The sequence below is a fragment of the Carcharodon carcharias genome, chromosome 21 (genome assembly GCF_017639515.1).
Source record: "Carcharodon carcharias isolate sCarCar2 chromosome 21, sCarCar2.pri, whole genome shotgun sequence".
Lineage (NCBI taxonomy): Eukaryota > Metazoa > Chordata > Chondrichthyes > Lamniformes > Lamnidae > Carcharodon > Carcharodon carcharias.
This window is the reverse complement of record NC_054487.1, coordinates 70,693,642-70,721,625: the sequence shown is the minus strand read 5'-3', so window position 1 is coordinate 70,721,625 and position 27,984 is coordinate 70,693,642. Positions and strand designations below refer to the sequence as shown.

General features: G+C 42.9%; 1 protein-coding gene across 1 annotated transcript in view; it reads right to left on the bottom strand.

Annotated features, from left to right (window-relative positions):
- tmem117 (transmembrane protein 117) overlaps positions 1-27,609 on the bottom strand; it is a 398,678-nt gene extending 371,069 nt beyond the window's left edge. Inside the window, exon 1 of the mRNA XM_041216475.1 lies at positions 27,489-27,609. Coding sequence (XP_041072409.1) covers positions 27,489-27,531 — 43 coding nt within the window. The 5' untranslated portion in view covers positions 27,532-27,609. The remainder of the gene's footprint in view (positions 1-27,488) is intronic.
- Positions 27,610-27,984: the final 375 nt, after the last annotated feature.

Sequence of the window (27,984 nt, the reverse complement as noted above, 5' to 3'; positions counted from 1 at the left end):
AACTGAAAAGAAAGCAGGAAAATCGAGATTCCGGAGTGCCTTCCGATAGTTTTTTCATACGAGACTTAAGGGTTTGCCCTCGCAGCTAGGCCATTCAATGAGGGATGGTAAGGGGCTGTTTTAATATGTCTGATACCAATTAGACCGATACATTTCTGAAGCTCTGTGCTGGTAAAAGCAATGTCATTATCTGAAATGATAACTTCAGGTGGATCATGTTTGCTGAAACTGTAACTTAGTTTCTCTATAATTGCGTTTGACACGGCAACTTGACTTCACGTCCATCCATCCATTTGGAATGTGCATCTGCAATTAACGAGAACCCAAGAATGGTCCTACGCAATCGAAATGTAATTGAACAGGGTTGACCAGGCCACTCCCACGGATGTATGGGAGCTGGAAGAGGCAACTTCTGTCGTTGCTGACAGCGGAGACTATGCTTTACCAAGTTTTCAAAATCTCCATCAATGCCTGGCCACCATAAATAGCTTTGCACAAGCATTTTCAATTTTGATATGTTCAGATGGGCACTATGGAGTTCTGTTAAGAGCAGCTCTCTGCCTTGATAGATTTGATAAGAAGCAGCTATTGTAGTTGATCTGTTACATTGGATGATCATGGTACATCTTTTATTGCATGAACTTTGTCTTCTACTGGGTGCAGCCCCATGGCATCCATCCTGTGGCCTAGATAAGTCACTTCTGGTGCCTGAAATGTGCACTTTTCCTTCTTTAACCTTATGCTGGCTTCTATGAACCTCCTTAGCACCTCCTCTAGGTTGGTCAAGTGTTCTGGCTCTGCTAACTTTGTGATGAGGACATCATCTAGTCATACAATTATTCATGGCCTTCCGTTGTCCTCTGGAAAATAGTGCACACTGATGAGAACCCACAGGGTAGACGGGTGTACTGCTATGATGGGCCAAATGGTCTACTTCTATGCTGTATCATTCTATGATTCAATCAGAAGGGGTCAATAATTGTAGTAGTTGGGTCTAGTTCATAAAAGGTTAATGTGGGAGTACAGTACTGCCCACACAGTGATGTAAGAAGGCACATGACTGAGAGCCAGGGTCAGTCTAGAGATGGATAGAGATGTATAAAGACCTAGACTGGAGTCAGCTCCATTCCTGCATCCTCTACTGTAAATATGTACATATTTATGAGTTATTCATAAAGATTTGCCGTTAACATACCCTAGACCACAAGGCCTACTTCATGGTGTCCAAAGCAGGTTTCTTCAGTGCTTACCCCAGGTTTATTAAACACTGGATCCTCCAACTCACGATGAACCATACTGAAAGCAGTATTGAAGGCAGAAAGAAAGAATCCCTTCAACAGATTGATCCATTTCTGGGCTGCTTCAAATAAATAAATCCAACCCACAGCTCCCATCGTCCAAAGTTTTCAGTCTCCACCATTGTGTAAATAAATAATTCCACTACACCCTTCCTGGTTACTTTCCTTTAGAAAAAAAAACCAGTAAGTTCCCCCTCATTCAAAAATTCATATTTTCTCCATTCCTGCTCTTCCATACTTACTTTCCCTCTACTTCCTCTTTCAATGTAATGTAAGTAAATCAAATAAATGGCAGGACCATATCTCATGCCCGTCCCCAATTTTTTTTCCCCAAAATCAATAATGCTTGCAGTTCTGCCTTTGCTTGAAGGGAAGAAAAGTCAATATACCTTGTCCAGACCATCATTCTTACTGCCTCAAAATGACAAGTTAACCAGCAATTAGCGAGCAGTTAACAGTTTTAACCCTGTTAATATTAACGTTCCACCAACTGCTCACACTTCCTATTTTCATATTTACTTCCTATTCTCTTCATCTTTATCACAGCTATTTGACACGTAGTAATATCTGAGTCATTTAGCAGCATGGTAATGTCCAGTGTAACTAGAATTATAATGCACTATTTCACTGCATTAAATCAGTGGCCAAATATTATGACCTTTGATCTAGCATAAGCACCTCTCTGGATAAAAACCAGAACCTCCTTCGTCCCTGTAGTTTATACCACAGGTAATTTAGATTTAGAGATGAGTGAAAAAGAGTCTGTAGAGCGGGTCTGTGCTAGCTTCAGTCTAACACTCTTGTGGTTCATGAAGACAAAGCTTAGTACACATCAGTCCGTCTGAACGATCGAGTCCGGTACCAGCTACTTGTCAAAGTCGATTGTTTCTGCTGTATAACGAGTGTGTTATAACCTTTTCACCTTTATTGTAAGGGGCTTGTGTGAACTTCGGCAAACAGATGTTGTTATGCCCAGCCTCAATGTTTGTTGTTTCCTGCTTTATCGAAATTCCTGTTATATTGCAATTTGCGAGGTTGCCCTGGCAACATGGAATTAAGTGAGTTCCAGTATAAAAGATGGGAAATTCTCATGCCTGCTTGTATTTGAGTCAGCCCAGAATTGGTTCAATTTGTTACAACCAATTATTCACAAGGACAGTTGGATAAGCACATTTTAATTGGAGAGCAGGAGAATGTTCCCCGGTGTCCTGGCCAATATTTATCCCTCAATCAACATTACAAAAAACATGTTATCTCCTTGTTCTTCGTGGCAAGGCCTGCAAGTCAGTGGCGGCTCCCATCCTTGCTAAGTGCCGCTCCCCAACTCTCCCTTTCCTGTAAATCTCATTGAGGGTCATGAGATTTGTTTTAACGTAGTTTCCCGTGTGAATGGCCTGGCGCCACTTTGGAGCAGCCTCACACCGCACACCCCCCCCAGACGTCCGAATTGTGGCCACTCCCCAAACTCCAAGTTGTGGCCTAGCGCCAGTCACCAAGTTGTGGCAGGATCTTGAACAGGAATGCAAGTCCAGGAGAGGGAAGCGGCGAGAGGGTGAGTCAGCGAGTGGGGGGGTTCTACGAGTGGATGGGTGATCAGAGAGGGGGAAGAGGGCACAACTCGAAGGCCAGGGAGGTGGAGTGACCACAATGCTGAGGGTTGGGGAGGAGGATGATCTCCTGCAACCAAGAGGATCAGGGAGCAGGAGGTTCAGGAGGCAAGACTGGTGGCAGGCAGAAGGTAATTTAGATAGAAAGTTACATTAAAATAAAATTAGTTTCAAAATATAAAAGTTATTTCAGTTACCAATGTAGGAATTCAGCAATGTAGAATATTGCAACTTAGAGGGAATAATGTTTAAATATTTGTCATTTTCTGAACAGACGTGGCTACCCCTCTGGCCTGTGTATCCCTTCAAGCCACTGCCCCCCACCCACCTCAACTTCCTAGCTACCCCCACCCCAGCCCAACCAGACCCAACTATCCACCATCCATCAACCACCCTGACCTGACCCCATGATTGCCCTGACCTGTCTACCACCCGCAACCATCCCCAGATCTCCCGACTATCCCCAGACCAACACCTCGGCCACCCAACTACCACCCCCAGACCAATTACATCCCCCAACCAGCCAACCACTCCCCTAGTCTGACCCAACTACCTCCTGACCATCCGCCTACTCATCCCGATCCGACAAGACTACCCCGTTCCCGACCCAACTAACCCCCACCCACGCTCAAAGGCTGAATGTTTAAACTTACCTGAGTATGGCAGCTAGTGCTGTAAAAAGGGGGCATGGTGTCTCTCTCCCCCACTCTGCTCCGGTCTGATGGAGTTCTGTGGCAGACGGCAGGTGAGATGAGATGGGTAAATGGGTGAGGCGGGAAGATCCCAGAAGAAATGCACAGCAGTGTCGGTTCGGGAGAATCTTCATGCACAGCTGCAATGGGCACAGCATTGTGGCTGCTCGGAAGATTCAGGCCATTTTGTTTTCCCTGCCCTTTTCAGCCTTGTGGTCTTATCTGATCTAGTCTAATGGTCTTTGTGCCCATCGCAATTATTTGCTGTGATGGTCAACCAAATAGTTCTAAAAATAGCATTAGAATATAATTAACTATTTGCCCACGCTTAAGACTCTGCAACTGCTTTTTAGCTTATCTATGCCTCGTTAATATTGACATCTTTTGTTCTCCTTTTCTGATCAAAAGACCTCCTTACCTGTTGTCTCCTATATTCTTGACACACTGCCCAAATTATTCTGTTGTCGTGTACATAGTTTTTCCACCATATTAATTCTTAATATTTGCTTCATTTTTATATACAAGTTTACACCATTAATTCCTATTTGATGTTCTTCCAACAAATTGTAAAAAAAAATCTTTTCTTTAATTGCTCATAATCCCTTTCTTTCCTGTAATCAAGGGATGAACTAATTTATGAATATTCTGCAAACACACAGATATTTCCACTAAATCTCATTTATAAAAGAGTCACCAAATCTTTTTATGATACAATCTAATTCAGTTCTTGCAAGACTTTTTAAAAAATTTTTGTGTAACAATCCTAGCGCAGTTTAAAACAAGTCTTCAAGACAGAAGAGCAATCATAGAAGTTGTGTACCAAAAAGGCAGGTTTGTACATGTTTAGGAGCCTGCTATTTAATGGGATTGTAAATTTGCTTATCAATCAGAAACACACAAGCCTAATTGGAAAGGAATCAGAACAATGTCAGGCAGAAAGCCTTTACATTCAAATTGAGGCAGTGCAACGACAAACTTGGACCTGAATTTTTCCTGTGTCAGGCGGGCTCGGCAGGATCGGGTGCGGACGGCCATGGAGTTGGCCTCCGCCCACGATCAGCTCCGCGCCACTATTTTACACAGGCCCCCAGCGTAATACGTGAGTGGAGGCGCTAGCACTACCTGTGTGGCACAGAGCTGCCTCAGGGAGATTGAATGTTTATTTAATTCATAAAAGCTTCAGGAAACCTCATCCCGCTCACGTCTGAGGTTTCCTAAAAAATGTAAAGGCCACTTGGCCTTTTCACCTGCCCGCTAACCTTAAGGTTGGACAGGCAGCGTTAACTTGACATTAATTCATTCATTAATGGCCTTAGTAGGCCCATCAATTATCGGCGGGCGCGCAACTGACTCCAGGGCGCACCCACTGAACGAAACATCGTGAGACAGCGCGATGACATCGGGACGTACACCCAACGTCATCGCGCATCATTTTATGCGCCAGCATATCAGGCCCGCCCCCACACGCCAACTGAAAAATCCTGGCCTTGGGGTTTATGAAATGTTGGGTCAGATTTTGCAGAAGCAGGGCACCTATAGCAGTTGCCATTAGTTATATTTGTCCGTGCGCTCTCCAGCTAAAGTTTGGCCCACAGAGTTGTTGAACTTGTGAGTTGGTAATGGCACAGAGAGGGAAACAGAGCACCCAGGACCTGAGTGAACAGGGCATCAACCCAAACTAATGAGATTTAATAACTGGAAAATAAACAGCAGAAGGATTGAAATGGAAGGTGTATTAAAAGGAGGGGAGTTCAATGGGTACAGAAAGAGGAATTAAGAGAAGGAAAAAATATTGAAATCAGTGAGAGAGGAAGAAAAGGTCAGAAAGGAAGAAAATAAATGCTTTAATTTAAAATTTCACATTTTTAAAACCTCTCCAAAAATATTGAAAATCTGAAGGGATGAAACTCCATACATGTAATATTTAATTTCTGGTGCCAGAAAGGTTGATTGAGAGTTACTTATCACATCATTAAAAGGGTATTTACATTTGGCTAACAGCTCCTTACAATTAAGAAAGGGTGGAAAATTTTAATTATTGTATATACTCCAATCGCCACCAGGAGGCCCCATTACTGTTTTATATCATTCAATTGTGAGAGATTTTTAAATTGTGTAAAAAACGCTGCATTTTTCAGATTTTGCAATCCTGCATGGTCCTCAAAATATGCTTACCAAAGTAGAAAATACACCATCAATCTTACTGGTACTTATGAAGCAACTTTCAGGATCAAATAACTTAAGGGTATTGCTGCATTATCAGAAATAAAAATGATTGCTGGAGTCAGATGTACCATTAAAAAAAACATAATTTATCAATAATATAATGAGGCATTGTTCTTCTGCAAGTTCTCGAGTACGCAGATAAAGAATGTTAAACGATGTTGCTGCTCTCAAATTGAACTATTGCTTCACTCTTTCAGATACCAACCTTGCCTTTCCAAATATTTCAACTTAAGTGCAATTATTTTTTTCTTCTTAATTCTTTTGCGGGATCTGGATGCCACTTGCAAGGCCAGCATTTGTTGCCCACCCCTAATAGCCCTTGAACGGAGTGGCTTGCCAGGCCACTGCAGAGGGCAGTTAAGAGTCAACCATATTGCTGTGTGTCTGGACTCACATGTAGGCCAGGCCAAGTGAGGATGGCAGGTTCCCTTCCCTAAAAGGACATTAGTGAACCAGATGGATTTTTACCACAATTGATGATAGTTTCATGGTCACTATTCCTGAGATTTGCTTTATATTCTAGATTTTTTAATTGAATTCAAATTCCGCCAGCATGGTAGGAGTTGAACCCACGTCCCCAGAGCATTAGTCTGGGTCTCTGGATTACTAGTCTAGTGACATTACGAATATGCTACCGTCTGCCCTAAAATTAAGTTCCAGATTTTATACTAAATCTAGTGCAAATAGAAAACTAAGTGGTCCATTATTGGTAGCTCTACCTCAAACGCCCTTACACTGAACCTTTGAAATGGCTTTCGGCTTCACATTGGGCCTACATCATTTGATTCATTCGTGTGTGCTCTGTCCAAAGGCAGCTCCTTGGTTCATTGTCTGCTGATGCTTCATCCTGAGCTATTTTTGGGCAGTGTTTGTCAATGGCGGATTGCCATTGCCTTCAACTCTGAGAGGCAGGGCAAGAAGGCAGGTCTCATCCACTTCAGACAGAACAGGAATCAAACCTGCACTGTAGGCCTTATCCCAAATCACATGCTAACCATCTGGCCAATTTAGCTAACTGCCCACCTTACAAGCTGATGTAAAAACAAAAATAGCTGAAAGAACTCAGCAGGTCTGACAGCATCTGTGGAGAGGAAGACAGAGTTAACGTTTTGAATCCTTGTGACCCTTACGGACTCGAAGAGTCATACGGACTCGAAACGTTAACTGTATTCCTCTCCACCGATGCTGTCAGACCTGCTGAGTTTTTCCAGCTATTTTTGTTTTTGTTTCAAGTTTCCAGCATCCGCAATATTTTGATTTTATTACAAACTGACATGTCTACTTAAATGGCCAGGACCATACTTGGGACTGACTGGGACGAAATGCCCCAGCTGTAAAAGACCAGATGAGTAGCATCAAAAATTCAAGTCAGTGAAACAATGAGTGTAAAAGCAATGAGTGTACCAGTTTTCCAGGAAGCTGCTGAACCCCGTGTGAATTCCAAAAGCAATGAAGCAACACATCTTGGATCTTAATCTAGGCTTCGTTTTAATCAATAGCTTCCCACCATCCCCCTCTTTAACTTTGTGCGACATGTTTTTAACTAGCAAGCCCCCTAGTTTCAATATGAGAGGAACTTTGATTTGATCCTATAGATGGCACTATTAAACATTTATACAGGCTATCCAACTGATTAAAAAAAGTGAAGAAATGGTTAGGCTGATACAAAGCTTGCATTTCTCCAACCTTTCTTCTTTATTCAGTGGCCTCGGTACATTCCATGAAGGAAATACTCAAAAATAAGCCCTTCAAATCAAGATGTTAAATTTCAGTACAAAAATAAAAATACCTGGAAAAACTCAGCAGGTCTGGCAGCATCTGCGGAGAGGAACACAGTTAACGTTTCGAGTCTGCATGACTCTTCAACAGAACTAGATCTGTTGAAGAGTCATACAGACTCGAAACATTAACTGTGTTCCTTTCTGCAGATGCTGCCAGACCTGCTGAGCTTTTCCAGGTATTTTTATTTTTGTTTTGGATTTCCAGCATCCGCAGTTTTTTGCTGTTAAATTTCGGTTCTGGGCAAAGTGTTGCTGGCTTAAAAGTAGCATCAGCACTCCCAGATCAGTTATATCATAGTTTTACATATAAAGCTCCAACAACTTCCAGTGACCCTGTCACAAGAACAAAAAAAAAGGATTGAGAAACAACCAATTGGTTCGTTAAGCACATTCTTTCCAACAGTTTGCATCATGTCCATGATGGTTCATGACTTTGTCACTCAGGAGGTATTAGGTAAAAAGTCCAAAGTGACAACATTTTTCCCAATTCCCAAAACTAATCATGTGAAAACTCTGTGGTCTCAACCTAACATTGTAATCTACATCATTTGAACTGTAAAGGGTAAAGGATTCTCCTGTAGTCTCAGTACGATCATCTAGGAACATAGAAGGAGTAGGCCATTTAGCCCCTCAAGCCTGCTCTTGACATTCAACGAGATCATGGTTGATCTTCTACCTCAATGCCATTTTCCCGCACTATCCCCATGTGTCCCTTGATGTCTTTAGTATCTACATGTTTCTGCAGGGGTGGATATACAATGAAACACACTGGGCACAGGGCCCCCAAACAACAGGGGGCCCCAAAATGAACGAGTTTCAAAACATTTAAACTGGGCGTGTGAACTGATGCAGCTGCAAATTTAAAAGGGGAGGCACCGAGTAAATGTATTATTTTTTGGGGCCGAGTCACGTGTGTGACAGGAATGACAAGCACCTGGAGTGGTCTCGGCAACATCTCTGCCTCTGATCAGCTACGAAAACATACCCAAAGAAAACACCTTTCAGGTGCACTCACTTTACTGACAAATGATCATTTTGCAAAGCAGGTCTGTCTCAGTCTCTGTCACAGAGTAAATAGTAAGACTCTGCCATTCCACCAGGGGAGCATTGCTTAGAAAAGCAAATTTGAAAGGAGATTGAAATGTTCAGAAAGCATATTAACCAATAGCCAGGAATTGCTCCTTTTCAACCAGGTGGCCACAGGAATTATATTTCCCCCTTTTTTTTGATAAATCCCTCTCCCCCGACATACATTCTCTCTCTCTCTCTCTCTCTCTCTTCTACAAGACATGCCACTTGCTAACAAGCCTAGAGCAGACTGCTAGGGGCACACGATGAGCCAACTCGCTTTACCCAACATTAGTGAAGTTCATCCGCTCCTCTCAGCTCATGACTGCCAGTGCAAGTAAGAAGCTCACTCACTGGTTGTTTGAATGAATAGCCAAGGCCACGTGTTAAAGGTGTCAGTGGTGGCTCCGGTGCTAGCAATCTGGTCTCTGGGTCAGGCAGTTCTGGGCTCACTCCCATCTAGACAGACTCTCCAGGGAAGTGCTAACTTGTCAGAGTTGCCACCTTTTTGATGTAAAAGACCCCTTGAGGCTATTTTGAAGAGCCAATATTTATCCCTCAATTAACATCACACAAAACAGATTCTGGTCATTATCACAAAAGCAAAAAACTGCGGATGCTGGAAATCCAAAACAAAAACAAAAATACCTGGAAAAACTCAGCAGATCTGGCAGCATCTGTGGAGAGGAACACAGTTAACGTTTTGAATCTGCATGACTCTTCAACAGAACTAAGGAAAAATAGAAAAGGGGTGAAATATAAACTGGGTTAAGGGGCAGGTGGTGGGACAAGAAGAGCTGGATAGAGGGCCAGTGATAGGTGGAGATAACCAAAATATGTCACAGACAAAAGGACAAAGAGGTGTTGAAGGTGGTGATATTATCCTTAGTTCTGTTGAAGAGTCATGCAGTCTCGAAACACTAACTGTGTTCCTCTCCACAGATGCTGCCAGACCTGCTGAGTTTTTCCAGGTATTTTTGTTTTTGTTCTGGTCATTATCACATTGTTTGTGGGAGCTTACTGGTTAATGAGGGGGATGGTGGGAAGCTTTTGATTAAAACGAAGCCTAGATTAAGATCCAAGATGTGTTGCTTCATTGCTTTTGGAATTCACACGGGGTTCAGCAGCTTCCTGGAAAACTGGTACACTCATTGTTTCACTGACTTGAATTTTTGATGCTACTCATCCGGTCTTTTACAGCTGGGGCATTTTGTCCCAGTCAGTCACGAGTATGGTCCTGGCCATTTAAGTAGACATGTCAGTTTATAAGGTGGGCCGTTAGCTAAATTGGCTTACTGGGTACAAACTGGCTGTGGCGTTTTCCACATTCCCGCTTCAAAGGTACTTCATTGGCTGTACAGCTTTGGGACTTCTGCTGGTCGTGAAAGGTGCTATATAATCGCAAGTCTTTAAATTTTGGTATGGCTCTGAGGTGGTTTTAAAAGCATCGGCCCACCATGCTGGGACAGGAGGAATTGTAATCCACACACATACACTTACAGCTAACTTCTTACCTCAATAATGCCAAGTTAGACTCAATGGCAGGAAACAAATAGAGACAAATTCGTTAGGCACTGCTCTGGGCTACATGGTATCAGCTAGTTTTATAGTCACAGAAATATTCAGAAATATTCTTTGGCTCTCACTCCAGACATCTTGTCCAGTGTAGAGAGGCACCAGAAACTGGATTGGAAAACAGACCATGGTCGGACGTTGGAGGGAAGATGCTGGCCAGTCCCAGGGCCTCACTCCGCACATTCCCATTCTCTCTTAATAATCAGCAAACTTTGATGGGGGGAGGAGTTTCAGTGAAACCTCAGCTAGTTTGGTCAGAGGTTGAAGCATTAACCTCGAGCTGAGGTTTAATTTGGTTTTAATTTTAATTATTGTAACGCAGTCCGGCCTGAAGCCACAACAGCAGCTCATGCTTTTCCACTGAGAGATTTTCCAGTGACTGATGAGATCTCAGTAAAGTGCAATGTTTCTCGAGTCTCCTAGGTAACAGATGTGCTGTTTTGCCTCAGTAAACTGTTGGCACCGGAGCAGGACCCCAGTCTGCTACCTCTGTCTCTGAACAAAGCTATACCAACGGACTGACACATCGATGTTTCAGTGGGCATCTAGTCAGCTTCCCTCACCTACCTGCAGGCACTCTCTCTCCCTCTCTCCATGTATAATCTGTCCTTGATTTTTGGCTTTTCTCGTCAGCAAGTTCTATGTTCACTCACCTCGCGTCACAATATTTACCAACTTTACCTTCATTCAGAGAAGAGGTAAGTTTGGATTTCAACAAGGCAATTCTATGATAGTTGGGGCCCAGATACAGGCATGTTTTTACCAGTGAAGAAACACTGATCAATTTGTGTATTTTCTTGGCTTCGTCTGTCAGACCAGCCCGGGGAAGGCCCAGAAATGAAGGTGAGCACAGAGCCCCACTAACTGTAAATCCACCACTGGACCTTCGTCTTGGATATACCCAATGACTGAGTGAAGAAATTCCTCCTCTAAATGGCCCAGCTCTTATTCTGTGACTGTGTCCCCTGGTTCTAGACCCTCCCAGGCAAGGGAAATATCCTCCCTGTGTCTACCCTGTTCAAGGCCTGTAAGAATTTTGTATGCTTCAGTGAGATCACCTCTCATTCTTCTAAACAGGCCCAGTCTTCTCAGTCTCTCCTGATAGGAGAATCCCTCCATCACAGGAATCAGTCTGGAATTTTTTTGTTGCGCTCTCTCTATTGCAAATATATCCTTCCTTAGGTAAGGAGACCAAAACTATAATACTCAAGGTGCAATCTCACCAAGGCTCTATACAACCGCAGCAAGACTTCTTTGCTCCTGTACTCAAATCCTCTTGCGATAAAAGTCAACATACCACTTGCTTGTAGCACCTGCATGTTAGCTTTCAGTGGCTTATGAACAAGGATGCACAGATCCCTTTGGACATCAACATTTACCAACCCCTCACCATTTAAGAAATATTCCATATTTCTGTTTTTCCTACCAAAGTGAATGACTTTACATTTTTCTGCATTATATTCCATCTGCCATGTTCTTGCCCACTCACTTAGCCTGTCCAAGTCCCCTTGAAGCCTCTTTGCATCCGCTCCACAACTCACATCCCACCAATTACTGCGTCATCAGCAAACTTGGACATATTACTTTTGGTCCCCACATCCAAACCATTAATATAGATTGTGGATATTTGGGGCCCAATCACTAATCCTTGCAGTACCCCACTAGTCTGCCAACCTGAGAATGACTCATTTATTCCTACTTTCTGTTTTCTCGACCCTCAATCCACGCCAGTACATTATTAACCTCCTGTGGGGACCTTATCAAAAGCCTTCTGAAAATCCAAATACACCACATCTTATCTATTCTGCTAGTTACTTCCTCAAAAAACTCTAAGGTGTTTGTCAAACATGATTTCCCTTTCATAACTCCATGTTGACGCTGCCCAAATCTACTGTTATTTTCTAAGTGTCCCGTTAGAACATCCTTTATGATACATTTTCTCTAAAACTGATGTCAGGCTAACAGGTCTATAGTTCCTTGTTTTCTCTCTCCCTCCTTTCTTAAATAGTGGGGGATGAGGGGGGATTTACATTCACTGCCTCTCAATCTGCAGGAAGGTTAACTCTGCTTCTCTCTCCACAGATGCTGCCTGACCTGCTGGGTATTTCCAGCATTTTCTGTTTTTATTTCAGATTTCCAGCATCTGCAATATTTTGCTTTTGTATTAATTTTCTTAATTTATGTCACTGCACTGTGGTGGTGGGGTGGGGGTGGAAAAGGAATCTCTAGTTTGTTAGATTTTATACTGTAAAAAATATTCCCACCTCCCAACGATATTGTGATATATTTTTGTGCAATTTCAAAATTGTATTGGGGTCCTATTGGTGGGCGGGGCCCCAATTTGCATGGACTAATGAGGCTGTTGCCCATTTCAAGTGGGTACCTGGCCACCTATTTTCATCCCAAACAAAACAGCAGAGACCCAGATGTGGCTGGAACTGCTGCTATTTTAATCAGGCTAAAGCCCTATTACCACCTAATCAAAGTGTAGTCACTTTTTTAATGCACACAGGCATGGCTAGGTCCCACAAACCGGACTGTGGTGATGATCAGATAATCTGTTCTTTCGGGGATTCAGGGATGTTGGTTGAGGGGTAATATTGGCTAGGACTGTAAAAAATATTCTCACCTGCCAAAGACATTGTGATATATTTTTGTGCAATTTCAAAATTGTATTGGGGTCCTATTGGTGGGTAGGGCCTCAATTTGCACGGGCTAATGAGGCTCTTGCACATTTCAAGTGGATACCTGGCCACCCAGTTTCATCCCAAACAAAAGAGCAGAGACCCAGATGTGGCGAAGCTCCTTGAAATAGTTCCCTGGGAATTTTCATGTGCATTTGTGAGTGACAATGTAACACCCCTAAGTACTGCACTGGAGTATCAGCCTAGATTTTGTGCTCAGGTCTCTGGAGTGGGACTTGAACCCACAGCCTTCTGATTCAGAATCAAGAATGAGACCAACTCAGCCATAGTGAGTACCTAAAAATGTTAGGATCAAATGTCCTAAAGATTAACTTCAGAAATGTATATGTCAATTTGATAATTTCACAATCAACTTTCAGCAAAGAGGCAAAAGTTATTACTGAAAAAAGAGACATGCTATCAGCTTTTATATAGCCTATAATTACTCAGGTCCTATTCCAACTTGACCAATGGAGAATTCCTGTAACACATATTCATTTCATCTTCCTTAAACATGCATTTGTTTATATTTAGCATGGTTTAAGATCAGTTCTCCTACTCAGTTCTATATGGACGACGTGTAACCACCATGTTCAGATATATAGTGACCAAAGTTGGAAAGTAGCAACTGCAGTTCTGCAAAAAAAAGTTGCACTGGCAACAATGATAGCGAATAAATGGCAGCTGTGCAGCTGAGAACTCTGAAACAAAATACCACATGAGAAAAGGATGGATCAACAAGAACGATTAACATGGTATCAATTGGAAGATGTTTCTATGGAGGAAAATAGAATGACCAATTCACTTCACACATTTACTTTCAAAGTTAGATTCTAGAATTGTCTCCACCATGAATTGATTCTCCATTGCATCATGTGGTATTATCCACATTGCTAAGTAGCACAAACTAAGATCAGATTTAGCAGACCAAAACTGGATAGTTATGAGATGCTGTGAGGACCAGCAGCAGCAGAATTGTATTCCACCACTGCTTGTAACTTCATAGTCCAGCACATTCCTTGACCACCATTAAGCTGGGCGACCTCATCCTCAACCATAGTGGTACTTAGCATGCGAGTGGGAGAGCCATGGTTTAAGTGTTGAGAAGCATCTGCTGAAAGTACTATGTGGATGACACTCCTTAGCTTCCTCATACCAAATGACGTTGAGAAGCTGTTGAAAAGACTGGGCCCACAAAAAACTATGGGCCCAGGCAACATTCCAGATGTGCTGCTTAAGACCTCTGCACCAGAGATGGCTAATCTCTCGCTCAGCTATTCTAGTACATATCTGAAACAAATATCTGCCTGACATTGTGGAAGGTAGTTCAGGTATGTCCCATTCACAAGAAACAGGATAAATCTAACCTGAACAATTACTGTTCAGTTGCCCCCCAATCGACAGTAAACTAATGGAAGGAATAATCAAAAGTACCATCAAGCAACACCTACTCAGGCCTGCACACCATTGCATAGTTCAGGTTCTACAAAAACCATTCAATCAATACTTGGATGCAAGAGCTGAATGTCAGATTAGAGGCATGAGTAGTTGCCCTCCATATCAAGACAGCATTGAATTATTTTGCACCAACAAGCCCTTTCAATAGGGAGGATGTTGGAGCCAAAGCTAAAACCCTCCATTGACTGGAATTATTCCTGAAACAATTGAATGACAGAATCTTTTTTAGCTCTGTAACTGCATGGTCTTTGAGTGAGTGAAAATCTCACCCATTCTGTCATTCCTTCATTGTCACTGGATCAATATCCTGAAATTCCCTTTCGAACATGATAATGAGAGCACTATTGTTGCAGCAGTTCAAGGAGTCTCTTCTCCCAAAACAAACAAGTGGATTCCTCTACTGAAATAAAAACAGAAAATGCTGGAAAACTCAGCAGGCTGGCAGCATCTGTCGCAAGAGAAAGAGTTAGCATTTCAAGTCCGTATGACTCTTTTTCAGAGTCCTCTACTTATTTCAGTTCTACTCAAAAGGCATTTGGCCTACAACTGTCCCCACTTGGGAAAGGGGTGTCTGGGCATAATAACATCAGCACAAACTACTTTGGAGGGTTTTGTATTAGAGATATCTAGTAAAAGAGAATTGCCAGGCCACCTTATGGAAGGGAAGGAAAATTAAGTTGTAAAAAAAGTATCAATCTTTGCTCACTGGTAGCAGCCCAAACTCTGAGTCAGGAGACTACGGGCTCAAGCCCTACTTCAAAGACATATAGCTGACACTTCAATGCAATACTGAGGGAAAGCTAGATTGTTAGGCATCCCATCTTTTGGATGAGACATTAACACAAGGCTTTGTCTTCCCTCTCAGGTAAGTCCATTACACTATTCGAAGAAGAGCAGAGGAGCTCATTTATCCTTCATCCAACATTATTTTTTTTAAATCTAGTCACTTATTATATTGCTGTTTGTGGAACATTGCTTTGTGCAAACTGTCTACATACCTTAAAACAGCAACTACACTTCATTCAAATTTTCATTTGAAGTTAAAAATACTCTGTTGGCTGTGATGTGTTTTGGGATGTTCTGAGGTGGTGAAAGGTGATAGATAAAATGTAAAATGAAGTTAGGACAAATTCTGGAAGGAAAGGTTGCAACTACATGGAAGGCAGTGTCTCTAAATAGCCCAGGTTTGGCAACTGCCACAGAATTAAACAAAAATAACCAAGAAAGAGAAATCCTTTCAATTCAATATGCCACTTAATATAGATAATGTTTAAATTTATGCAAAATCTAATTTTTAGATGTATCTAATTATGTTGTCAAAAATGATTCCCTTAGAGACTTGTCACTGGGGTGTTCCAGTCACAGCAGCAAACATCTCCGTTGAGGTAAGTAACAGGTGTGTTAATTAACAGCTAAAAGGCAAATCCCAAATCCGAGCATGAGGTATTGCCCTGAAAGTGTATTGGGAGACACAAGCCAACATTGGCTGATTGCACATTGTAATTAGGAGGCAACATATCAAAAAATGACAACGATTGGAAGAGGAAAGCCTTGACACTACAAGAGATGGCTAGAAATGCAAGGACTGCCAAGTATGTCAAGATCTTTGCAACTGTCATCAGCAACTGAAATTTCTATAGCTGCTTCCACTTGGAAACACAGGGTAAATGATTACAGCCAACAATATAACCAGGCATTCTGTTGATGTAATCATTCCTTTCGGCATGTCAATTATGGCAAAAGCTAATTGGACAATAGAGGGGAACTGTGACTCACAGTTAAATATACTGATTATGAAATGGGCCTGCCTTAGAAGGTCTGTTGTTAACTCCTGTGCCACAAGCAAAAGTATTCCACTGATAGACCCACTCACACTCCCACTCACATAAATTCCACTCAAAAAGGATATACTAAATAGTAGACAATTTTGTTTGTTGTGTCTGTAGTGGCTACTGCACACTCCATTTGATTATTCTTCAGGTTTGTATGTGATTGTAGAATAGAACCTGGCTTTTTAGAGGTACTCCCCTGAGCAGACATTTGTGAACTGATCACTTTGTGACGTTGGAGCATCCAACACATTTTGACTGATTCAAACAAAATAGATGTGTTAGTTAAAGAGTTAAAAGTTTACTAATTCACTCAGTAGGGTAAATGACTCCAAGTCAGAATTGCTGTTGAGACAGACACTCCCAGAAATGTGCTCCTCTCCGCAGATGCTGCCAGACCTGCTGAGTTTTTCCAGGTATTTTTGTTTTTGTTTTGGATTTCCAGCATCCGCAGTTTTTTGCTTTTTACTCCCAGAAATGTTGCTGGCTGGCAGGGTGATATAGTCCATCAGACCATGATAAAGAAAAATGGCTATATATGGATTCTTAACACCATTCCATTAAAAAAAGCTACATTACCTCATAAAATGTTTTTACTATTTCAATGGTGGCAATTGAAATCATTAACTAAAATCATCTATTTGACAAGATGGAAGCTGATCATGTTAGTCTTAGCTGATTGTTTTCTTTGAGCAAATACCCTGAAAACAAAGCATTAAATTAAAACTTACATAAAGTTAACAAACATGTTTCCATAGGGATAATGTCCAAGAAATTGGGTTTTGCCGCACACGAAACATGCACCTAATGAGGCTGGTAGCAAATTGGTCTCTCCATTTGCTCATTAGCAGTGAGCTATATAGATGCCGGTCACAACCCCAGAGGGAACCCAGACATCCTGGGGCACAGCAAGATCAGCCAGCATCTGTGCCAGTCGAGACCATTAGGTGAATTAATAGGCTGGATTTTCCTGTAGGTGTCACGTGTCCAATGCAGGCCAATATGGAAGTCCCGAGGCCACCCATGTCATCAGCACGCCCTTCAGCTCCAACCTTCCAAGAGGCAACGTCCTAATTGGCTGCCTCCACATTCACCATCAGAAGGCAGGTGGGCTCCCAATGTTGCAGGCCCACTCAGAGGGCCTGCAGTGATGTCAAGCCATCAGCCCCCCAGGAAGAGGCGGATGCTGCCGAAGCAGACAGGCCAGCGGGGGGGGGGGGGGGGGGGGGGGCCTCAACATGATGAAGGTCCCCTCAGCTGCCTGCGTTGAAGTAATAAAGTAAAAGGCCCTAAGGTAGTAGGGCCATTGGGTTAGAAGGGAAACATCTTCACAGACCTATTCACAGAGAGGGCTCAGGCCTTTCATCCCTGCAGCCCTGTCATTGGGGCAAGAAGTCTTTGGTTTCGTTGGCCCTCTGGCCTGTTGCCAGGAGACCACATCAATTGAGACAGGAGTCTCCGTACACAATGGCCACTCCGCATTGGTAAAGTACTGGTGCTGGCGCAAAATGACATATAATTGGAGCCTTAATTGGACTAATTGACTGCTCACACTGTTTCCAATCCAGCCCTGGGAAAGTCCCCTGGAGGTGGGAATGCATCAGTGAGCCTTCCCATCTCTATTGGCCCAGGAAAATCCAGCTTCAAAGTTGGGGAAGAGGCAATCAGCAGGAGTGCAATCGGCAACCAGCCCATGGATTCCACTGGGAGTTGGGAGGAGCTTTCTTGGCGCTCTCAGCTCCACAATAAGGTAAGTACAAGAGTCCATATTTTCCATTCTGGTGACTGCTGCTTTGGCTGCCTGAAGAAATTAATTGTAGCATGTGCTGTGCTTGCTGTAGTCGGTCACAATAGCATTTTGCAAAAGGAGCCTCAAACAAACACTATTTGTCCATTGTCCATTTCAGCATGTGCACTGGATGCTTACAGACTGCCCTTTACCAACATGGGGGTAGCACATTTTCAATATAGAATGAACACACCTTAAGTGCACCCCATTGCCATACTAGATCCTTCAATGCTCATTGTGCATATATGAACTATATTAGTGACGTAAGTGCAGGGACTGAGTGTAAAACATTCAAGTTTACTGATGATACAAAGTTTAGGAAAGTTAGCGTTGAGAGTGCAAGGAGCATGCAGAAGGACATAAGCAGGCTGGGTGAGTGGGCAAAAACAGCAGATGGAATACAATGAGGCGACGAGTGAAGTTATCTACTTTGGTAGGAAAAATTTAAAAATTGAATATTTTTTGAGTAGAGAGGGACTGGAAAATATTTGCGTGTTCTTGCATATGAATCACAGAAAGTTAGCATTCAGGTAGTGCAAGTAATTAGGAAGACAAACGGTACGTTAGCTTTTTCAATGAAGAGATTGGAATATGTGAGGAATATCTAGTTCATGGTTTATGTTAACATTTTAGAGGTAATGTTTAGCTCTACGAAGGTTAAAATTTAGAAAATGGGATAAATTCAGCTAAAGCAGCTTGGTGTCTATTACACTTAAAAGGTTGGGGTCATGTTGACTTAAGGGGTTAACATCTAGAAAGTTAAGACCCATAAAGCAGCAGGTGGACTTACTTATTTGGAGAGGTGATGTCTACACTGCTTGCAAAGAAGCGCACTCAAAAGTCAAGAGGTATGTTTTGTTTTGGGAGTTAGAGCTAAATTAGTCCAAAAAAATTCAGTGAATCTTCATCGCCATGGAGATTGGCGGAGCTTAAGAAATTTCTCTGGTTTTGGTTTATCTGTGCATTTGATGGGAGAGGGGTTTGGTTGCAGTTTGGACCTTGTGTGGTTTGCAGTTCACAGAGAACCCCTGGAAACTGTTAGCAGGCACTAGGCAGTTACGGCTTATAGAAGTCCTAGGGAGCTGAGAAGATGGCAGACATTCACTGATTCCGTGCTGGAGCAGGTCAAGGATCAGAAGAAGCCCTGGGCGTGATTTTCAACTCAGAGCAGCTGGGATACTGGAGTTCAGAGAAACACAGAGGCAGTGCCCGCTTACTGAAGCTAATAGTTTGCGCAAGAGTTAGAAGTGTGCCAGTAATTAGAGGCAGGATTGCAACTTTGTGAATCCGATGGAACCAAGTCTCAGGAGAAGGGATTGAATTATTGGTTGGTGAGCAATCATCGGGACAGTCTGAGTCAGAGCAGCTTTTGTGGGAATTCAGGAGCTAGATCTTCAAAAGTGAAGACTTGAAACCCCTTGTGAGAGAGACAGAGTTTTAACAAGATTATATGACTCACAGAGGTCACAGACATCTGGGCGGGTTGCTGAGAAATCTGTCTTGGTAACATCTGTCATTTAATATGCAATGTGGTGTGTTCAACCACAGGTTGCCTATTAATTCATATTTACCTCATGTTAATTCTGAATGTTAGAATATAAGATAGATATTGTAAATTGTTTTACTTTTTTGGCTTTGTACAGCAATGTGTATTTTGTTTGTTTAAAGCCATGGAATCATGTGGCTTCTTTCTCCTGGTGAGTAACTGGGATTTCAAGCTTTGTCTACTCTAAGCCAAAAGTTACTGTCCCTAAACAGATCGTGACAAGTTTAAGAGTAAATAAGTCTTCCAACAATTATACAGGGCATGGTGAGGCCACACCTGAACTACTTGTGTGCAAGATTTGGTCTCCATCCAAGAAAGGGCGTACTTGCCCTAGAAACATTGCAATGAAGGTTCATTGGCTTGTTTCCTACAATGAAGAGACAAGGCCTACATTCCACGGAGTTTAGAAGAATGAGAGGCAATATGACTGAAACATAAAATTCTTAAAGGGCTTGACAGTCTAGGCACAAAGAAAATGCCTACCCTGGTTGGGAATCTAGAACACAGGGGTCACAGTTGCAGAATAAAGGATCGGTCAATCAGTGACTGAGATTAGGAGAAATTTCTTCACTCAAAGGGTTGTGAATCTTTGAAATTCTCTACCCCAGGGAACTGTGGGTAATCAGTCACTGTGTATTTTCAAATGAGGCTGATTGATTTTTGAGTACTAAGGGAATTAAGAGATATGGAGATAGTGCAGGAAGGTGGAGCTGTGGTAGAAGATGATCTTTTTGAAAGGCAAAGCAGCCTTAAGGACTAAATGACTGACCCCAGCTCCTATTTTTGTGCCCTCATCCATAAAAATGGCGCAATGTGATCCAATTTCTAGGCAAAAAAAGTCACATTTGGTAATTTAACATAAAATGAACTCGGAACACTACAACATACATTGCTTCCCCAGTCACCAGAGTGAATTAAGACATTGCATCAGTCTTTGGTGTGCTATTGGGCATGTGTCTACATCAGTGCCCCATTTAGAGAAGCAAATAGATGATGGATTCAGCTAATCAATATGATTGATATAAGGATAACCTTCAGAGCAAACAAATAGGGGAAAAATCTATCTTCCACCTTCCAACATTTCCTACTGTTCATAACTGCCTTATCCCTTCACAATGTTCTCTCTCTCTCTCTCTCAAATGTGGTATCTAATTATACATAATTTTGCATTACAAAGGTTATTTTATTGGTGGCAACCTTCCTGTGGCAGTAAGACGATGGTTTGCACCATGGTGCTATAGCTAATGCTCAGCTAACCTGCCTGAACTCCCCAACTTTAGGAAACCAGCACTTTTGCAGCATCTGCACAAACTTCTCTGTCTCTGCTGGAGGGAGGGGACAGTGCCCCAGGGATGCATGCAGTTTGGTGTTCTCAGTCATGTTGCTGTTGTTCCACACTCTCTTACTCAGCTTGGACGGGACAGCTGCAGGTGTTATGAAGTATGTTGATCTCAGCATCAAGTGACAATGCTGGTGACTGTGGAGCCTACACATGTGAAGCTATCAACAGCTGCCAGTGTCACATTGTCAATGCTGATAGATGGTGGGATGGCAACATCCTGGACCATGACATTTGTCTTCCTGATGCTGATAGTCACACCAAACTCTTTACGTGCTTGAGAGAGTCTATCCATTTGCCGCTGAAGGTGTTCCTCAGGATGAAATGCTAGTGCAGCATCATCAGCGTAGAGCAACTCTCTGATGAGGACTTGGCACACCTTTGTCTTGGATCTTTTATGAGTAAGGCTGAACAGCTTTTTGTCAGTTCTGGTATGTAAGTAGACACATTCTGTAGATGACCTGAAGGCATATGACATCAGCAAAGACAAGAATATGCCAAAGAGTGTCAGTGCCAGAACCCGACCCTGTTTGACCCAGATCTCAAAGGGTTCTGAATGGCCCGTCATAGCTGACCTTGACCATCATGTTGTCATGGAAAGAGGAGATCACATGGATCAGCTTCAGCGGGCAGCCAATTTTCTCCAGCAGCTTAAATAGACAGCCTCTGCTCACGTGATCGAATGCCTTGGTGAAATGGATGAAGGCAATTTATAGTGATTTCCTTTGTTCACAGCATTTCTCTTCCAGCTGCTAGACTGAGAAGATCATGTCAGTTGTAGATCTACAAGTCTGAAAGCACATTGGGATTCGGGATCGACGCATTCAGCCAGCATCTGCGGTCCGACAAGGGCAACACGGACAAATACTTTTCCTACAATGCTCAGCAGGGAGATGCCACAATAGTTGTTGTAATCACTGTGATCGCTTGTGTTCTTGTACAGGGTCACAATCTTTGCATCACAGATATCCTGGGACACTGCCCTTCCCTTCAGCAGAGACAGAGAAGTTTGTGCAGATGCTGCAGAACTGCTGGTCTCCCATGCTTGATGAGTTCAGGCAATTTATCGTTAGTCAGTAGCTATGCTGAGGGCTCAATATTCAGCTCTGCCATGACAGGCAGGCTTTCTATGATGTCTAGAGCTCCCTATAGGGAAGTTCTTTCTGAAACAAAAACAAAAATAAAAATTCCTGGAAAAACTCAGCATGTCTGACAGCATCTGCGGAGAGGAACATAGTTAACGTTTCGAATCTGTATATCTCTTCAACAGAACTAAGGAAAAATAGAAGAGAGTGAAATATAAGCTGGTTTAAGTTGGGGCGGGGGGGGGTGGTGGAACAGGTAGAGCTGGATAGAGGGCCAGTGATAGGTGGAGATTGCCAAAAGATGTTACAGACAAAAGGACAAAGAAGTGGTGATATTAGATAAGAAATTTGCTAATTGGTGACATTAAGGGTAGAAAGCAGGACGAGCAAGGTACAGATAGCCCTAGTGGGGTGGGGTGGGGGGAAGGGATCGAAATAGGCTGAAAGGTGAAGATAAAACAATGGATGGAAATACATTTAAAAATAATGGAAATAGGTGGGAAAAGAAAAATATATATAAATTATTGGAAAAAAGGGGGATCAGAAAGGGGGTGGGGATGGAGGAGAGAGTTCATGATCTAAAAGTTGTTGAACTCAATATTCAGTCCAGAAGGCTGTAAAGTGCCTAGTCGGAAGATGAGGTGCTGTTCCTCCAGTTTGCGTTGAGCTTCACTGGAACATTTCAGCCGGCCAAGGACAGACATGTGGGCAGGAAAGCAAGGTGGAGTCTTGAAATGGCAAGCAACAGGGAGGTCTGGGTCATGCTTGCAGACAGACCGAATGTGTTCCGCAAAGCGGTCACACAATCTGTGTTTGGTCTCTCCAATGTAGAGGAAACTGCACTGGGAGCAGCGAATGCAGTAGACTAAATTGAGGGAAGTGTAAGTGAAATACTGCTTCACTTGAATGGAGTGTTTGGGCCCTTGGACGGTGAGGAGGGGGGAAATAAAGGGGCATGTGTTGCACCTTCTGTGGTTGCATGGGAAGGTGCCATGGGAGGGGGTTGAGGTGTAGGGGGTGATGGAGGAGTAGACCAGGGTGTCCTGGAGGAAATGATCCCTGCGGAATGCCGCCGGGGGGGTGAAGGGAAGATGCGTTTGGTGGTGGCATCATGCTGGAGTTGGCGGAAATGGCGGAGGATGATCCTTTGAATGCAGAAGCTGGTGGGATGATAAGTGAGGACAAGGGGGACCCTATCATGGTTCTAGGAGGGAGAGGAAGATGTGAGAGCGGATGCTCGGGAGATGGGCCGGACACAGTTGATGGCCCTGTCAACCACCGTGGGTGGGAAACCTCAGTTAAGGAAGAAGGAAGGCATGTCAGAGGAACTGTTTTTGAAAGTGGCATCATCAGAACAGATGCGACGGAGGCGAAGGAACTGAGAGAATGGGATGGAGTCCTTACAGGAAGCGGGGTGTGAGGAGCTGTAGTTGAGGTAGCTGTGGGAGTCGGTAGGCTTGTAATGAATATTGGTGGACAGTCTATCACCAGAAATTGAGACAGAGAGATCAAGGAAGGGAAGTTTCAGTGATGGACCATGTGAAAATGATGGAGGGGTGGAAATTGGAAGCAAAATTAATAAATTTTTCCAGGTCCAGACGAGAGGATGAAACAGCACCAAAGCAGTCATCGAGGTACCAGAGAAAGAGTTGTGGGAGGGGGCCGGAGTAGGACAGGAACAAGGAATGTTCCACATACCCCATAAAGAGACAGGCATAGCTGGGGTCCATGCGGGTACCCATAGCCACACCTTCTATTTGGAGGAACTGAGAGGAGTTTAAGAAGAAATTGTTCAGTGAGACAACGAGTTCAGCCAGACAGAGGAGAGTAGTGGTGGATGGGGATTGTTTGGGCCTCTGTTCAAGGAAGAAGTTCTTGCTAAGGTGACATTGTTCTCCCTAGAGTACAACTGAAGGTAGTATTCAAACCATCTCTCAGTGGGAAACCAGGGGATTGGGAAGCCTACAAAGACCAACAGAGGACAACTAAAAAAGAAATAAGGAGGGAGAAGATTAAATATGAGGGTAAACTAGCCAGTAATATAAAAGAAGATTGCAAGAGTTTTTTTAGATATATAAAGGGTAAGAGAGAGGCAAAAGTGGACATTGGGCCGCTGGAAAATGACGCTGGCGAAGTAGTTTTGGGGAACAAAGAAATGGCGGAGGAACTGAATAGGTAATTTGCATCAGTCTTCACAGTGGAAGACACGAGTAACATACCCAAAGTTCAAGAGAGTCGGGGGGCAGAGGTGGCCATTACCAAGGAGAAGGTGCTAGGAAAACTGAAAGGTCTGAAGGTGGATAAATCACCTGGACCAGATGGATTACACCCCAGAGTTCTGAAGGAGATAGCTGAAGAGATAGTGGAGGTGTTAGTGGTGATCTTTCAGGAATCACTCGAGTCAGGGAGGGTTACAGAGGACTGGAAAATCGCAAATGTAACCCCCTTGTTTAAGAAGGGAGTGAGGCAAAAGACAGGAAATTACAGGCCGATTAGCCTGACCTCGGTCATTGGTAAGATTTTAGAGTCCATTATTAAGGATGAGATTTCAGAATACTTGGAAGTGCATGGTAAAATAGGGCAAATTTAGCGTGGTTTCATCAAGGTGAGGTCATGCCTGACAAATCTGTTAGAATTCTTTGAGGAGGTAACGAGTAGGTTAGACAAAGGAGATCCAATGGATGTTATCTACTTGGACTTCCAGAAGGCCTTTGACAAGGTGCCGCACAGGAGGCTGCTCAGTAAGATAACAGCCCATGGTGTTAGAGGCAAGGTACTAGAATGGATAGAAGATTGGCTGTCTGGCAGTAGGCAGAGAGTGGGGATAAGGGGATCCTTCTCAGGATTGCGGCCGGTGACTAATGGAGTTCCACAGGGATCAGTGTTGGGACCACAACTTTTCACTTTTTACATTAATGATCTAGATGAAGGAACTGAGAGCATCCTGGCTAAGTTTGCAGATGATACAAAGATAGGTGGAGGGATAGGTAGTATTGAGGAGGCGAGGAGGCTGCAAAAGGTTTTGGACAGGTTAGGAGAATGGGCAAAGAAGTGGCAGATGGAATACAACGTGGGGAAGTGTGAGGTCATGCACTTTGGTGGGAAGAATAGAGGCATAGACTATTTTCTAAATGGGGAGAGAATTCAGAAATCTGGAGTGCAAAGGGACTTGGGAGTCCTAGTCCAGGATTCTCTTAAGTTTAACTTGCAGGTTGAGTCGGTAGTTAGGAAGGCAAATGCAATGTTGGTGTTTATTTCGAGAGGACTAGAGTATAAAAGCAGGGATGTGCTGCCGAGGTTTTATAAGGCTCTGGTCAGACCACATTTAGAATATTGTGAGCAATTTTGGGCCCCGTATCTCAGGAAGGATGTTCTGGCCCTGGAGAGGGTCCAGAGGAGGTTCACGAGAACAATCCCAGGAATGAAAGGCTTAACATATGAGGAACGTTTGAGGACTCTGGGTCTATACTCGATGGAGTTTAGAAGGATGAGGGGGATCTGATTGAAACTTACAGAATACTGAAAGGCCTGGATAGAGTAGACGTGGGGAAGATGTTTCCATTAGTAGGAGAGACTAGGACCCGAGGGCACAGCCTCAGAGTAAAGGGAAGACCTTTTAGGACAGAAAAGAGAAGAAACTTCTTTAGCCAGAGAGTGGTGAATCTATGGAATTCATTGCCACAGAAGGCTGTAGAGGCCAGGTCATTGAGTGTATTTAAGACCGAGATAGATAGGTTCTTGATTAGTAAGGGGATCAAAGATTACAGGGAGAAGGCGGGAGAATGGGGTTGAGAAACTTATCAGCTATGATTGAATGGCAGAGCAGACTTGATGGGCTGAATGGCCTAATTTCTGCTCCTATGTCTTATGGTCTTCTGGTCTCTCCAACTGTTCATTGTGATCAGGAATGGCTCCCCTGTCTTGGATTTCAATGAAGCCCTTTTCTTTGCTGATGGACATGAAGCCTTTTTTTGATCCTTTTATATGTGCCCCTAGCAATCCTGTCTCAAAAGACATTTGGATATTCTGGCAAAGTTGTAACTAATTACCATTGGCGCAGTGCCTAGCAGTCTGTTGGACTTATGATGTAAAGATAACTTTCAGAACAAGTAGGAAAAAGATCTTTCACCTTCCAACATTTCCTACTGTTCATAACTGCCTTACACAGTGCTCTCTCTCTCAACCAGAGTGACCAACCATCCCAGGTTTTCTGGGACTGTCCCAGGATTTGGCTTTCTGTCCCCCTTCCTGGGTCTGAGTTTCCTGGAATGCCTTTGGTTCCAGATTCTTCTTGAGTCTGAATCTTTAATGTCTGCACATGCCCACTGCGCTGCTCCACATGTGCAGGCCCAAGCCCACACAGCCACAAGCACTGGCCGGCATTCTCCTCTGGGTGTTGTTCAGCTTTGTCGGGTGGGTAATTTGGGTTAGACGAGGTTCAACAGGTGTCCAAGGGCTGTGGTCACAATTGGCAGTGACAGTCTTGGGCCCTATTCAGGGTAAGGGTAGTTATAAATCCAGGTCAAGCGATGGAGGCTGTCTCAGGCCTGAGTCCAGATTCAAAACTGAATGCCTTCTCCCCCGACTCCTACAGTCCCAGCAGTACCCCCTCTCCTCCAATGGCCCCCTTAGTGAAATGTCCCATTTTTTCCCCAGAATTGGTTACCGTGCTCTCAACCTTGATTGGTTTCTAGGTATCGGCTAATATAGCTTTACATTAAAAGATTTTTTAAACAGCTGTTAAATGTATCATGTACAGACAATCAGTGGGCTGATAAGGTGCAAAATGCCACAATCGAGCCCCTTTGTTTACTGTGTGGTCACAAAAAACAACTATGCAATACCCAGTGAAAGAATCCTCTGTGAATACCTAATGCATATTCATCACAAACATCAAATGCAAAGCTTACTAATGTTTTCTTTTCCAAAGTACTGTACTTTGTAAAGTATTCACTAGTTTAACAATAGATCAGATGTGGTCTGCTTAAAAATTGGGCCGACAGTGATAAGCCACGTCTCAAGTATTCCATACATGAAGTTTTCCCATGATTGTGTGCTTTTAGGGAATTAATATTTACCTGACCAAATACATAATTTAAATGATCATTCCCATAAAGCTCCTGGACTATTTCCTATCTTTTGTCAGTTTAATCTGATACCTTTTTGTCTTTTTTTAATGGATTGATAGTATTGTTCCATAGCTGAACCTAGTTAAATATAAAATAGGTTCAGATCACTAAATATATGTTTTTATTTTCAACAAAAGAGTTGTGCATTATAATACATGTGTTATTGTACATGTACAGACTAAGTATTCATAACAATTGCTATGTAAAATAGAAATTGCAAGGACATCTGTTAGCATGCTACTTTGAGATAGCCTGAGCCAGTAATAGTATTAGGGCCTATTTTACTTTAAACCAAATATTCATCCAATTCAGGTTTATTTGCTAAATGTATATTGTTTAAATTCAGATTTAAACCATTGGTTTTGATGGCCTGTGCCCTTACCTTTCATATTCAAATTCCTGCATTTTCTGCTGTCCTGATTCATGTCCTGGCCTTCACAAAGCTTTCCTTTTTCTCTTCTGTTGTCTCTGTACTCTGGGCTGTATCAGACTGGTGCATTTGTGGCAGTCACAGTGTGGTCATGCAGCTTTCCTTCTATTGGCCTCTTGTTTCATCCAGGATTTTGTAGTACGAAAGCACAATCTGGGCTGAGTCATTTGCTTCAATAAAGCACTTGGCCCCTACTGTCCTTTCATTTTCCACAAACTCAATATTTAGATTATGTTTCAAGAGTTATTTATCACTCCAGCAGTTGGAGATTTGTCAGGTTTATAAAGCTGCACTGTTCATCCTCAATTTAGAATTATTATTTATAGAAATTCCCCAAGCATGTGAGGGATGTGTTATTACTGTACAGTATAAATAAGTATCTTTGCAAAAGGAGGGGCAGCTGCTCTTTTAGCTAATCAGTTAAAGCTGTATTGTCAAGAATAAAATT